At 47.1% G+C, this 15,123-nt stretch overlaps 1 protein-coding gene across 6 annotated transcripts in view; it reads right to left on the bottom strand.

The window, feature by feature from the left end:
* Positions 1-222: 222 nt before the first annotated feature.
* Positions 223-15,123, bottom strand: part of SLC25A37 (solute carrier family 25 member 37) — a 43,731-nt gene continuing 28,830 nt past the window's right edge. For 4 of the 6 annotated variants that reach the window (XM_054656591.2, XM_054656590.2, XM_054656588.2 and 1 more), the window contains 3 exons: positions 6,407-6,635; positions 4,377-4,433; positions 528-1,424 (listed from right to left, as the gene is read on the bottom strand). In XM_054656591.2, the coding sequence (XP_054512566.1) occupies positions 904-1,424; positions 4,377-4,433; positions 6,407-6,629 (801 nt within the window). In that variant the 5' untranslated portion in view covers positions 6,630-6,635 and the 3' untranslated portion in view covers positions 528-903. Of the gene's footprint in view, positions 1,425-4,376; positions 4,434-5,937; positions 6,636-15,123 lie in introns of all 6 variants that reach the window. The other 2 variants (XM_016959237.3, XM_001159098.7) reach the window with 2 other exon arrangements.

The following is a 15,123-nucleotide window of genomic DNA, read 5'->3' as shown; positions in this document are numbered from 1 at the left end:
AGCGGGCGAGATCCTGCCACCGAGCATGTGTGCGTGTGTGTACACCGCAAGAGAAAATAGGCCAGGGCCAGATCTCTGGTCCTGGAATTTTGGGGAAAGACAAAGGAAAAAGGCACATGAAGGTGGCTGATTGAATTTAAAAGAAAAAAAAGGTAGCTGCAAGTGACATATCATTATTTTGATTTTTTTTAACGTACCTTTTTTCCCCCATGAAAAGAGAAATTCAAAATATAAACTTTATTATTTTACATTCAAGTGAAACTTCCATCTGGAGGGGCTAAACACAGCTGCAGGCCACATTCACTGATTTATTACTTTGGTGCCTTTTTCGTTCACCTGATGGAAGAATTCAACCCTCTTATTTAAAAACATAACAACAACAAAAACAGCTGGAGAGTCCCAGCCGTAATACTAGGTGTAGACACGCACAAGCACACACACAAATTCAAAAACTTCTACATAGAAAAATAAAGGATAAACATTATCCATCTATTTTGTACTGTGTAATGGAACTTTTATATACATAATTTTTTTTTTTTTTTTTTTTTACTGTTTTCAGTCACTGTAAATTTTCTTCCCTCCTCTGGGATCTAAGGATCCAGGGAGGAGGCTGCCACAGTGAAGCAGAAAAGCTACATTCTGCCCAGGGAGGAAGAGAAAAAGCAATTTCTCACTCCCCTTCCCAAGTCTTTCCTGTCCACCACCACCTCGGATGTCCCTGCACACAGCCTTCCGGTGAGCGGCCGTGCTGTCCCCTCCTCTCTCTAAGGCATTGGGGAGCAGAGGGCCCATAGGCAGCACCCTGCAAAAAAAAAAAAAAAAAAAAAATGATCTAGGTGTGAGGAGAGGGCAAGGGGCTGGATGCAGGCAGAGAATGACTTTAAGATTCTATGATCCCTTCCTTTAGTATGGAGCTCGATTTTCCAGCTGGCGCTTGGTGAGGAAGTACTTGAAGAACTCATAGACAGACCAAGAAATGGCGGTGGAGGGCATCTGGTAGATGACACGCGCCTGGATGCCTTTGAAGTAGCCGGCCAGGCCGTTGAGCTGGTACACCGTCCGGAAGGCATTGGCCATACCCGACAGCCGGCCGCTGATGTTGGCCAGCGAGAGGGCCACGTTCTCCTGAGTGTTGAGAAGGGTCTTACAGACGTCCAGGGGGGTCGTGGCGGCCGCGGCGAGGGCCCCGGCCAGCCCGCCTGAGATGATGTGGGACTGCGGGTTGTAGGTCCGGTGGGGGTTGACCTGCTCCTGCAGGAACTCGTAGGTGATGAAGTGGATGGACTGGAAGGGGATGTTCATGGTCAGCTGCGTGGTGTAGCTCCGGTAGAAGGCCCCCAACCCCTCGGTCCTCCACACCGTCCGGATGCAGCTGATTGCTGACCGGTGCTGCGAGTTGTACATCTGCAAGCGCTGCTTCACCACTGTGGTTGGAACCGCGGGGCAGGCCAGACGGACAGCGGGTTGGATGTGGCCCCACCCCAGGTCGGAATGAAGCCAAGCCATAAAGAGAAACAAGCCAGTTAGACACCGGAAACAGGAGAGGGCCAGCACACACAGCCCTAGTCTGAGCAGCCGCGGAGGGCCAGCTCCCGGCAGTCCTAGGTTAAAATCCATTTTTATCTCCAGGACTCACGCCTGGAAGGTGGCTATTTCCGTCTCTCCTGCCTGAATCTTGCTGAAGGCAGCCCCCGAACCACGCAGCCACTTCAGACTAGAGTCGCTGATCTGTTTCCCAGATCCTGGCTACCCCTGGTAGGAACCCTCAGGACCCACCACAAAGCTGAATCCTGTCCCCTGTCCCCTCTGCCCTCCTCCTTCCCCAACACATCTACTGGAAGCGTGTCCGCTTGTGTATTCTCAGGGGTTTGTGCCTCTAATGGTAATTCTAGCTTCTGTGACACAGTGCGTTTGGAACAGACACTAGAATTATGTCTGCCCAAGTTCAATGACATTCTAAGTGGAGTTCACAGGACAAGAGGCAAATGAGACTAACTGTGGTACCTTAGGCTCAGGGTTTTAATGGCCTCATGTATTGCCAAATAAATACATACAATGTGCTTTACTTTTAAACAAATAAAGACTGTAAACCAATAGTTATGACAAGGAGAAAGAGTTTGAGCCTCACTTTTTTCTCCTTTAAAAAAGATAAACAAAACCCTTGCTTGGTTACACGAAGTTAACTACCTGTTTACTGACTGGGTCCCTGAATGAACTGTCATAAAAAGAAGCCCAAGATATATAATATGTAAGCGAATGTTTATTTGGGCATTTTTAGGTTTTTCGTTGAACTGCTTCCTAGAAGGGTTTCCTCTCCACCCCACCCCACCCCCCGCCGCCGCTTACCTAAGAATGCCTCTTTCCTGTCCCCAAAACACTGTCTTGAACGCATTCATTACAGGACAAGCCATGAAGGCAGGTCAGTTTACTTAAGGACATCACATCTCTTGAGAAAGATAATGTGTACAAAACAAAACAGAACACGAGCTGTCTTTCTCAGCTCTCTACTTTGTAAATAAAAAGGGGGAAAGGTGTGTGTCCCTCCAGCATGCCTCGTGTGGCACACGATAAAGAAATCAACGGGAATGGAGAAGGTGATTTTCTTCACCTGCCCATCGCGTCAACCTCAGCACCCAGACCACAGAGACTCCCCGCCCACCTCCCAACCTGCCCCATCACAACCCTGAAGGTCAGACCAAGTCCTCTATCTGCTAGGACATGGAGGGTAGCTGAGAACAAATTTAATAGCTTCACCTTGAAAGACAAAAGATAGGCAAACTTATAGCATGAGACTTAAAATGTTGAAACTTTTCTCACCAATTCTCCCTTCTGGCCAGGAACTATTTTCAGATGAGGCAAAAAGGTGAAAAGAGCTCCACAACTCACCTAAAGCCATCGCCAGGTAGAGAATGACCCAGCTGAAGGCCTGCCCAGTGCCAGGCCCAAAAGGTATTCACTATTCAGACACGAGCTGGCTAAGACGCCGGGATATATAAAAAGGGAACAGACTCTGGTCTGCCCAGCTGAGGCTTGCTTCATATTACCCCCGAAATTTAAAAGAACAAAAAGAAGATAATGTGGAAAGAGATGGCTAAAACAAAATGACCCAATGTGAATTTCTGAAGCACAGTGATGGACACATTGCAGTTCATCATATTATTCTCTCCACGTTCACATATGTTTGAAATGTGATCCATAATCTTTCATATTAAAAACAGTCAAATTGAACACTAGCCCTACAGAATAGCCTCTGATGGGTTCCCCATACATTTGTCTAGGATTGATAAGGGCTAAGAGAGTGAGTGTGTGAGAGTGTGTGTGTGTGTGTGTATGCACACATAGGTTTTAGAATAGTGCAAAAGCATGCAACAGAATCACCAATAAACAGATTCTGGTCCCTAGCTCCAGGGATTCTGATCCAGCAGGCTCGGTGTAGAGCCTGAGAATTAGCCTTTGTTTTCTTTTCTGTTTTGAGGCAGTCTTGCTCTGTCGCCCTGGCTGAGTGCAGTGGTGCAATCACGACTCACTGCAGCCTCAACCTCCCAAACTCAAGCAATTCTTCCACCTCAGCCTCCCGAACAGCTGGGACTACAGGCACGCACCACCACACCTGGCTAATTTTTGTATTTTTCATAGAGACGGGGTCTCATTATGCTGCCCACGCTGGTCTTGAACTCCTGGGTTCAAGAGATCTGCCTGCCTTGGCCTCCCAAAGTGCTGGGATTACAGTTTTAAACCACCATGCTGGCCAGAATTAGCATTTCCCTTTTTTTTTTTTTTTTTCCTTTTGAGATGGAGTCTGGCTCTGTGGCCCAGGCTAGAGTACAGTGGCACACTCTCGGTGCACTGCAACCTCTGCCTGCTGGGTTCAAGCGATTCTCCCACCTCGGCCACCCCAGTAGCTGGGATTACAGGTGCACACACCATACTAGGCTAATTTTTGTATTTTTAGTAGAGATGGGGGTCTCTCCATGTTGGCCAGGCTGGTCTCAAACTCCTGACCTCAAGTGATCCGCCCACCTCGGCCTCCCAAAAAATGCTGGGATTACAGGCATGAGCCACTGCACCCAGACTCAGAATTAGCATTTCCAACACCCCTCAAGATGTCTGATGCTGCTGGTCTGTAGAACACACTTTGAGTAGCTCCGAGCACAGGAATACCAAAAACTCTTATGTTCACGTCCTTTCTTGAGGCCTTTGATAACGTAGTAAAAAATTCAATTCTCCTGTCTGCTCTGACTGGAGACTAGGAGCCGCTCTGACTGGAGACTAGGAGCCGCTCTGCCCACCTTCAGTCCTCTCCACTCCCCCACAACCATTTTTTGTGCCCCTTTGCACATCCCCTACTGCCCCTCCCTGGGACCATGAAACATTACCTTCTGCTGGATTCATTACCGCATCGTGGAGCAGGGTGGCCATACTCCCAGCTATCCCTGCAAAACAAACTCCAGAAAATTACCCTCTGCGATCGGGTGTTCTCAGGAAGTTCCTGGAACCTAAAATCGGACGGAACCCAGGACTTAGCTTTCTAAGAAGCAAAATGTACTACCAGCTCCGCCCAGGTGAGCACTGACTCTTAAAACCCTAAAGTGACGGTGGAAATACGATAAAAATGGGGATGGTTAATTTAGGCACACTCAACCACATTTTAATCTTGCAAAAACATGGTTTTCTTTCTTGTAGTCAACCCTGGGAAAAAGCTAAACCTGCAAGTGTTGGTGGTTCCCAGAAACCACACACCATGGCTTTTTCCACTGTCTAGATGTTAACTCTCTCTTGTCCCTCGCCTTTGTCTACACATTAACTCACTTTGCCCTTAAGCTGGGGCCCTGAAAGGAGATAATATCATATCTACAGCTGAGAAGGGGGAAAAAAGAAAATCTGGTTAAAATCCAGGCTTTAAAAAAAAAAAAAAAAAAAAAAACTGGGCAAGAAAAGAGGAAATCAGGAGAATCTGCATTTTGTAGATTTCCAGGGTCAGTCTGCAAAGCGACGGGACTGACCCCATCTGAGAGTCGGGTCAGGCCTGGCTTCAAGAACCAGGAACCTCAAAAGCCAGAATCAGGCCTGGAATTTTGCTTTCGGCTTTGAGTTTCCTCCCTTTGCGGTGACACTGCCCCGTAATTAAAATGACCACGGGAAGGTGGGAGGAATGAGGAACACCAGGATGACTCTTCAGCAATGCATGTAGTACCCACTCCCCCACCACACACACACTTATAATCATTCCCAGCAAGATCACCACAGCATACACCACACATTGCAGAAACAGTGCAGGGCAGCACTTGGCATAAAATGGATTCCGTCAAATCTCTTTCAAGGAGTAAAACCATTATGTAAGGCAGTTTCAGCAAAAGAAGGGCCCCAATGTCATAGAATCAGGGGTAGGTCAGGGCATAGCTCTTTAGAGATCATCTCAATAAATGCACTAATGGCCAATTTTTACAAAGCAGAACAAATATCTGCAAACCAGCCAGGCACACTTATGACCAAGGTTGGGTAATGGGAGGAGAGATGCTTTTTGAGCAGAGTAAAAAGAGAGGGGGAGAAGTTATTGTTGGTCAAATCTATGTCTCCATTGTTGAAAAAAATGAATTTTGTCAAAATAAAAGTACTTTATGCTGCTATCCATATTTCCATTCCAAACCCAAACAAGAAACAACAAAAGCCAACCCCACTGGAGAGGAGAAAATAAAAGCTCAGCCCTCCGCAATAAAACATGCCTTATGTAAGAGCTGCTGGCAGATTTGCACCCCCCCACCCCGCCTCTCTCCCTCAAAACAACCAAACAAAATGATTTCAGCCCTTGCTTGCAGAGAGATGAGACTCAGACAAACAGAAGAGAATGGGGGTAAAATTCCCAGATCCCCGGAAGCTTAAGGTGGGAAAGGCCTTCTGCGTTGCGCGAGTCCTTTGTCAGCCATAAAACTTCTTGACCTTTTAAAGCTTAGTTAGATCTTGGCGTTGTAGAGACCTGTTGTACCAGTTTTTAAATAGTCTCAAAGAAGCTGTCCAGATAACTTTTTTTTTTTTTGAATCCAGCATTCAAAAGTTTTGTTTCTATTCAGGGTTTCTCCTATGTCTGATCATTAATTGCTTTTGAATGTTTAAAAACAAAACAAAAAAAAAATAGAAAAGAAAACCCACATAACAATAAAACCAAAACACCTCTGTCACTGATTTCTCCCCAGGCTTCAGAAAGCGGAGGGGAACAGAAAAAAGCATGTGTGTGCGCGCGCATGTGTGTGCGTGTGTCTGGGTGTGCATTGCACACACAACTCTGAGTTCTTTATTCGTGAGCAAGCGGGCCGAAGTCGAGGCGGCTGGGTCACAGGGAGGAACACCCTGGGGAGGGACGTGTTGAAGAAGAGAACTTTCTAACTCCAGACAAACGCTTTCAAAATACCGTTGGCTAGGTGGCTGTTTCCTTGGTGGTGGAAAACGTCATTTAAAGTCCTTTTCATGTTTTCATAGCAGGCAAAATACATGGCATGGGCCGGCCCTGCACCCATGATCATGACGTTGACGCCTCGCAAGGGCCTCCAGAAGCCTTCGGTCCGCATGATTTTCTTGAGGGCTCCGTAGATACTTGTGTACCGGGCTTTGGGATCTGGACTCAAACTCTGCATTCGTGTCTGGGAGCGGGCAAGAAGAGAAAACAAACAAAAAATAGAGTTAATCAGGATGGTAAAGAAGGAAAATAAGACCTGGAGAAGGAGAGAGAGAAAAACAATGTCGTAGTTTCACAGCATTTCTCTGGGAAGGAAACATATTTGAAATCAAAATGAATTCTACATGGACATAATGAAATCTACATGAATGTGTGCATGTACATTTCATTATGCTCCATAAAGGGAGAAAGACAGAGAAGGCTGTGGAAGAGGAAGACCTTCCCCTGCCACTGGCAAGTTGTGTGGCCTCTGGGGAATCCCTAGGCCCTAAGACCTTCAGTTAAAACAACAGGGTTGTTGCAAGCAGCAAACCAAACAATGCATATGGAAACCCTTCAAAAACTCAGAGTCCTAGAGAGATGTAGAATTGTCCTGTGGTGCCCACTCTGGTTGTGAAGACTTCTGTGTCCTCACTTATCTGAAACCTCCATGTTCTGGAAGCTCCTATTCAGTCCCTACACCATGAAATCTCTCCAAATCCTCCAGCCCTCACTTGCCTTGTCACCTCTAAATACCTTTTTACATTTCATAAGTTGGTACTTAAATATAAATGGTCTTGTTCTTAATTTCTTTTTTTTTAAGTAAAAGCAAGTTTGTTAAGAAAGTAAAGGAATAAAAGAATGGCTACTCCACAGACACAGCAGCATTCTTAATTTCTTCGTATGCATAACTTTGTCTCCTTGAAGCAGAGACCTGGCTTTCCCCTCCTCTGTCATCCCTAGGACACCATCCAGGAGGGAAAAGCGCTTGCACAGGTGTGATGGTTAATTTTATGGGTCAGCCTGGATGAGCCACAGTACCCAGATATTTGATCTAACACTAGTTTAGATGTACGTATGAAGGGATTTTCTAAATGAGATTAACATTTAAATCAGTAGACTCTGAATAAAGTAGATTAACCTGTATACGGTGGGTACATACACCTCATTTAATCAGCTGAAGGCCTCGTGAGAAAAAAACTGGGTCTCTCTCAAGGAAGAAATTCTGCCTCCAGACTACCTTCAGACTCAAACTGTAACATCAGCTCTCCCTAAATCTCCAGCCTGCAGATTTTGGACTTGCTAGTCCCCACAATCATGTGGGTCAATCCTCAAAGTAAATCTCTCAATTTCTAAGTAGGTAGGTAGGTAGGTAGGTAGGTAGGTAGGTAGATCAGACAGATAGGTAGGTAGGTGGGTAGATTAGATAGGTAGGTAGGTAGACAGACAGACAGACAGATACAGACAGGTAGGTAGGTAGGTAGACAGACAGACAGACAGACAGATATAGATAGAGAACAGGCAGAGAGTTAGACAGATAACCTCTCTATGTAGCCGGATATAGATGTCTCTGTCTCTCCTGGTTTCTGTCTGCTAGGACCCAAGGAAGGTCTTCAACCAAAGGCTGGTCTTACAAACCCAAGTAGACTTTACACATCCTATTACCTGTTTCTCTGGAGAACTCTGACTAGTACAGTAGGCAAGAAATACTCACCAAGTAGAAGATCCACCACGGCTCAGTCCCACCAAAGTCACTACATTCCTTCCTTCTTCCTCCCTCTCTCCCTTCCTCCCTTCCTTCTTTCCTGCCTCCCTCCTTTCCTTCCTCCCACCCTTCCCTTCCTCCCTCCCCGACTCCCTCCCTCCCCCACTCCCCCCCCCCAACACACATCCTAGAGGAGAAGCTTTTCAACTTTTGGCAGGGGTATCCTTTTATCTCCAAACAAAATCATAAAAAAAAATCTAATCCTACATATAAAAAAGGAGGGCTTCTCTGATTGAAGATGGGCAAAGGATTCTCTGGGGCTCCCTCTTACTCACTGGGACAGAGAGCCCCAGGTACCCCAGGGCTTGGAGGAACGGTGAAAACCAATCACCTGAATTAGTGGTCATTTTCAGAGTTCAGATTTCACCAGCTATTAAAACCACAAAGGAAATGGACACACCAAGGCAAACTTTATTTTGCCCAGAAAGGACACAAAAACAATAACAATATAAGCAACAATCACCACTGCCCTCCACCACAAACATGATTTCGTAAAAGAAAGGGCATTTTTAATGCTTAAAAAAAAGTAAGGAAGACTACCTCTGATTATAAAATGGTACTTTAAATTAGATTTAGCTTTATTTTTATTTTTTTCTTTGACACGGAGTCTCACACTGTTGCCCAGGCTGGAGTGCAGTGGCACAATCTCGGCTCGCTGCAACCTCCGCCTCCCACGTTCAAGCGATTCTCCTGCCTCAGCCTCCTGAGTAGCTGGGATTACAGGCGCCCTCCACCACGCCCAGCTAATTTTTTATATTTTTAGTAGAGATTGGGTTTCACTATGTTGGCCAGGCTGGTCTCAAACTCGTGACCTCGAGATCCACTTGCCTCGGCTTCCCAAAGTGCTGGGATTACAGGCGTGAGCCACTGCACCCGGCCAGTTTCGCTTTATTTAAAAACTCGCTACTCTGCACCCTTTTTCCTACCACAGACTGGCGAAAACATCTTCTGGCCCAGCCCAAGGCAGCTGCCAAGACACCTGGGCCCCAGGGTCCTAGGGAGGGTAGCCCTGCATCCTTTCGTTTTTTAAAGTGATTTCAATTTTAAGTCTTTTCAAAAAGGATTTGATCTGATTTAATAAGATGATACATTAGGCTAGGTGTGATGGCTCACACCTGTAATCCTGGCGCTTTGGGAGGCCAAGACAGGAGGATTGCTTGAGGCCAGGAGTTTGAGACCAACCTGGGCAATATACTGAGACCTCATTTCAACAAAAAAATAAGAAATTAGCCACGCATGGCGGCACACCTCTGTAGCCTTGGCTATTTGGGAGGCTGAGGTGGGAGAATCCCTTGAGCCCAGGAGTTTGAGGCTGCAGTGAGCTATGTTTGTGCCACTGCACTCCAGCCTGGGTCACAGAACAAAACCCTGTCTTAAAAAAAATTAAAAATTAAAAAAGGGATATATTATAAGCAAGAAAGACCAAGAGAAGGACGAGCAAGTGAATGTGCCAACCAAGAAGGTATGTGAACCAAGAGAATACCCAGGTCATGGTCACAACACCTCATTCAGCTCCCGAGTGGCTGTTGGCCAGACCAAATGAATGAAGATGTACACACCATGCCAAGTGTTCATGCTGGGAAGGAAGAGGCAAAACTCCTCCTTTAGGACATAGGAAATCGCTCAAGTTTTAGAGCAAATAAAGCTTCGCGTGTCACCTGCCTTCTTCTTATACTTGCCCCTGACAAAAAGCAAGGGTACCAAGTGGTACAATGTGGCTGTCAAGAACCCCAGCTTTGGAATCAGAGAGAACTGGGGCTGAATTCAGATTCCATCACTCATGGTGTGACCCTGGGCAAGGTCATTAAACTCTCTAAGTTTAAGTTTCCCCACTTGAGAGAATGGTTGGGAAAATTAAATGGGATAATATGTGTCTAAAACCATCAATATTGTCAGTAATAACACAAGAGTCCCCTGTCGAGGGGCTACATGATGGTGATTCATGGAGAGGCCAAGTGATAGGGTTCTAGTGTGTGACCTTCCAGGGTTGTGCAGGCCACAGAGGTGGGGTTGTGTTTGTCTTGTTCACAGCAGATCTCCAAGGACCAGTAAGATGATTTATTGGGAACCCAATAAATATTTGCTGAATGAATGAATTGATGAACAAACTAACCCAACTTAGAATACGCACCGGGGTGAAAGGGTACTGTGTCTTGTCTCTTAGCCCACCACCCCTAAATAGGAGCCACACTTTCTTGGACTTAGCTATGCTTGCCATCACCTTTAATTTGGACCTTTTCACATCAATGCAAAGTTCACGTGTCACCGCATTTCTCAAGCCTGGGTGTGATCTGCAGAACCACATATGGAGCCAAGGCAACTTGTCCCAGGGGGCCTAACATGGGCCTGTGAACAAGAGGTGGCTCCAGGCAGTGCCCTTCAGGGGAGAGGCCCCCACACTTTGGAGAATGGCAGTGTATCTTCTTGGGGATGAGCCCTGGCTGGAGCCCTGAGGTTTCCAGCCAAGGGCAGGGTCCTACCAAGGTTTTGCAAGCCCAGCCTATGGTCAAAGGCCTTCCTTAAGTTCCAGAGCCCCATTGAGCAGGGCTGGCAGTCTGAACAAACACAGCATGGAGAACTGGCTACTGAGATCGCACTTTGGACCTGATGCTGGCTCTGGCTACAACCCAGTGACCTTGGTCACGGCATCTCATCTCTCCGGTCCCCAGTGTCCTTGACTGGAAAATGAAAGGGAGGATCAGAGCAGGGGCTGAAGATCAGAGTTACCCGGGAAATGTTTGAAAATACCCATCCATAGACACCACCCTAGCACACACTGATTCAAGTCTTCTTTTTCTTTTTAAAATTCCCCAGATGATTTCGATCAGGACTCAGCTTGGGGAACCACTAAGTGACCATCTAGACCCCTTCCAGCCCCAGCCCTCTGCCTGGGCAGTAGGGAATTACCCCTGGTTACCTATGGAGGGAGTGGCTGAGTGAGGGCAGGGGGCAGAGAGGGTGCCCAGGCTGTACAGCCACCCAGCCCGAGGTTGTCAATCTCAATTCCAGCTCTGGGACCTCAAGCAGGTTCCTTAACCTTAGGGCATGGCCATCCTTGGCTGGAATAATCGCCCAGAGAGCTGCTGGGAAACACTTGGCACAGGCTGGCTGTCAACAATGACTGTCCCCATCCCACCCCATGATACACATGAAGCCATCAAGAGGGTCTCTCCTTTACAAAACTGCTCATGTCAGCCAGTTGGAGGCTGGCATCACACCAAAACTTACAGGGACATTTGGGACTGATTTCTCACCCCCTCCCCTTTTTAAATTAGGGGTAGAGCAGTTGGAGGAAACACTACTGAACCAAAATGCATCATTCTCTTATGAAAAAAAGGTCAACTGGGTATCTTTGTGCTGTGAAAGAAAAATAAAACCTCAGGGCCCTAAACTCACTATGTCAAAGAAAAAGAAAGTTAAGCTTGGGAAGTGAGTCATGCAAAAACTGACCTTCTTTTTGTTCCCAAACAGACAGCTCTAATTTCATAAGCTTACTTTATCTTATGTAAAATGTAGATTTACTGAGTGCAAGACCATGATTCACTTTTCCCAACTCCCTTCTTTTCACATGTAAAATGCAGATTCACTAAGTGCTAATCAGAGCCTCACAAGAATGGTACCACTTGCCTAATGCCTACCCTTCCTCCTTTTATTTTTCTTCTCTCCCTCCTGCTTGCTCTTTCCCCTTTAAATACTGATGTTCCCAGAGCCCTCTTTGGAAAAAGCACAGGACACAGATCCTACTATAACTTGTGTTTCTTTTTCCCGGTGCATCCTCAACCCTGATAGAATAAACCTCTAAAAGATTGAGTTCTGCCGCAGTCACCGCACCTCAGTGGACTTCTCTGTCCTCAGGGTGGTTTACTCAAGGGCAGGCCATAGTTAATGACACAAGCCCCAGTCAGAGGCAAGTGGCCCAGAAGTGCGGAGATGGGCCTGGTCAGGCCCCCGCTGGGACCACTGCAGCCACAGCAGCCAAGTTTGGGGCCAGAGCGTCATTCATCCTGCAGCACCATCATTTCTTCCACCTGCCTGCAGGGAGCACCCACTGAGGTTGGCACCAGGATACAGAGGAGAAAAAACAATGGGGAAAAACAAGGAAAGTGTATGATAACAGGAGGAGGAAACGAACCACCAGCGTGCCTCGAAGGAGTGTAAGGAAGAGGCAAGGAGGGATCAACCCTGCAGCAGCCTCAGGAGAGGCAAGAGAGGCAGAAGGCAGGCGACTAGGAAGGCAGGCAGAAGTGGCCACAGCCAGAGAGACAATATTCAATTTAGTCTCTTTTTTATTTTTTATTTTTATTTTTTTAAGACAGGGTCTCACCTATCACCTAGGCTAGAGTGCAGTGGCACGATCATAGCTCACTGCAGCCTGAGCCTCCTGGGCTCAAGCAATCCTCCCACCTCAGCCTCCTGAGTAGCTCAGACTACAGGTGCGCACCACCACACCCAGCTGATTTTTGTAGAGACTGGGTCTTACTATGTTGCTCAGGCTGGTCTCAAACTCTTGGGCTCAAGTGATGCTCCTATCTGTGCCTCCCAAAGTACTCTCTTTTTTAAAGCTCCACTACCTGTAAAATGTAAAAATGAAGGCTGGGCATTTTCTATTCCTTGAGGATCAGAGAGGGGAAAAAACATCTGGGAGTGAGTGGAAGCAACTCAAGTGTCCATCACCAGATGAAGGGATAAACACGATGTAATATATCCATACAGTGGAATATTATTCAGCCTTAAAAAAGGAAAGAAAATTCTGACACAGGCTACAACATAGATAGTTCTTGACAACAGCATGCTAAGTGAAAGGAGCCAGTCACAAAAAGACAAATACTGTATGATTCCACTGATATGAGGTGCCTAGAGTAGTCAAATTTGTAGACAAAAAGTGGAATGGGGGTAGCCAGGGGCTGGGGTGAGGAGGGAACAGGACGGAGAGTTCTTGTTTTATGGGTACAGAAGTTTGAGTTTTGCAAGATGAGGAGAGTTCTGTGGATGCATGATGCTGATGGTTGTGTAATAGTATGAATGTACTTAATGCCGCTGGACTGTATGCTTAAAAATGGGTAAGATGAGAAATTTTGTTATGTATATTTTACTACAATTTTTAAAAATACAAGAAAGGGAAGTGAGGGTGGAGAGGAGGAAAAAGGAAATGAATGAATCAGGATGCAGAGACAGAGCAGAGATTAAAAATAAACACACACGCGCGCGTGCACACACACACACGCACACACACACACACACACACACAACCGGAGACAGAGAATTTCACAAATTTCTTTTCCTGTCCAGGTTTCAGTTCCTGCCCAAGACCTAGCTTCTAGTCTCCTCCTGTTCGGTAAAATCAGTTTCCACGTTTGCATTTTAGTTCTCCCCTCTTGGAAATGCATAAGCACATTACCATACTAAAGCCTCTGGGAAATCCTTCCGGAAAGAAACCTGTTTCACTTGGTTTTCCGAGGCACTTCCTAAACCTCTGTCTTTAGCAATGCAAGCCTTGGCTCATTTAATAACCAGAGACACCTGACCAAACACACGTGTGAAAACACAGCCGTAGCCAATGGGAACCTAAGCCCTTGAAGCAGCAAGTGCCGAGAACATCCAGGTGTCAGAGAGAGTCAGAAAGACCCCTCTGGCAACTGTGTGGGGAGCAGGCCGGAGGCAGGTGGTTGTGTGGCTGGCCCCTGGAGGGGAAAGAGGGTGCCAAATAAGCAGCTGAGAGGAGCCCTCACGTGCTGCCTGTGAATAAGCATTCCTCCTCTGCACCTGCCTGCAGGATGGAGAAACGTGTCCTGCCCGGGGAATCAAGAGACAAGGGTCTCTGGCCTGACACTGCCACTCCCAGTGTGACCTGAGCAAGTCCCCTCCAGCTCCAGATCTGCTCCAGGACAGTGAAACTCCCAGTGATATGAACTCTGTCTGTATCTGCATCCACTGTCTCCACAAACTCCTAGCAAAGCTAGAACAAAGTGAAGGGTCAGCCCCTGACACCAATTCTCCCCTAAGATGACAAAACAGGAAAGGCCTGTCTCACTGGCCCGTTCTCCCGCTGCGGGGAGGAGGGAGAGTGGAAAATGCACGTTCTGTCCCAGGTGAGCTGGCGGGATCATGTAACAGAAGCAACAATGGCCCTAGGGAGACCACATCCAGCCCAGCCCCCGCCTTTTCAGATGGGAAACTGAGGCCCAAGAAGGAAAATGACTTGTCCAAGATCCTGTGGGTAAGGAGCCTCTGATCCAGGCCTAGGACCAAAAGAGAAAAGAGAAGGGGGCAAGCTGAGCCTGGTAGGGGGCCTCAGGCCCTTCTAGGGGTCCTGCAGAGGTCATGCCACCCAAGCCAGCCATCTGTAGCATCAGAAACTCAGCCACTGACTCCCTGCCTGACCTGGAGACAGCCTGTAACTCCCACCTCTCCAATCTCTCAAAAATAAAAAACTTTCCATGTTCGAAGTTCACGTGGCATTTCTAGGACTGAGGAGACGATCGTGTGAAATCTACTCACTGGCTCATTCTAAAGCATTTGCCTTACACCTACCTTGAGCCAGGTGCAATGGGGATACAAACAGGAAACAAACAAGCACTGTGATACCATGAGCAGCACAACTCCAGGGGGGCCCAGGGCTGAGCCCTAGAGGCTGCTCCGCACCGTCTCTGTTCCAGACTTTCTCCCAGAGAAAGGAAATAAGGCTCGGGCACCTCGAAAGTTTAGGATAAAATGCCAAATGTTAGCCTCTGCTGCCCAATGTCTGCTTCAGAATTCAAAATCAAACCAGTGTTTTCTCTTGTCTGTCAACTGTCCCCAGCTAGCACTGACATTCACTAAATAAACCACAGTAAAATGCGGGGCCAAGCCCAGCCCCCTCCGTTTTCCAAGCCTCACCCTGCAGCCCCCTGGCCAGCAGCTCTCCCATGTCCACCATGAGCCCATCCAG

This window comes from Pan troglodytes, chromosome 7 (assembly GCF_028858775.2).
Source record: "Pan troglodytes isolate AG18354 chromosome 7, NHGRI_mPanTro3-v2.0_pri, whole genome shotgun sequence".
In the NCBI taxonomy this organism is placed as follows: Eukaryota; Metazoa; Chordata; class Mammalia; order Primates; family Hominidae; genus Pan; species Pan troglodytes.
Note: the sequence above shows the minus strand (reverse complement) of the source record. Positions and strands in the feature narration are given on the sequence as shown.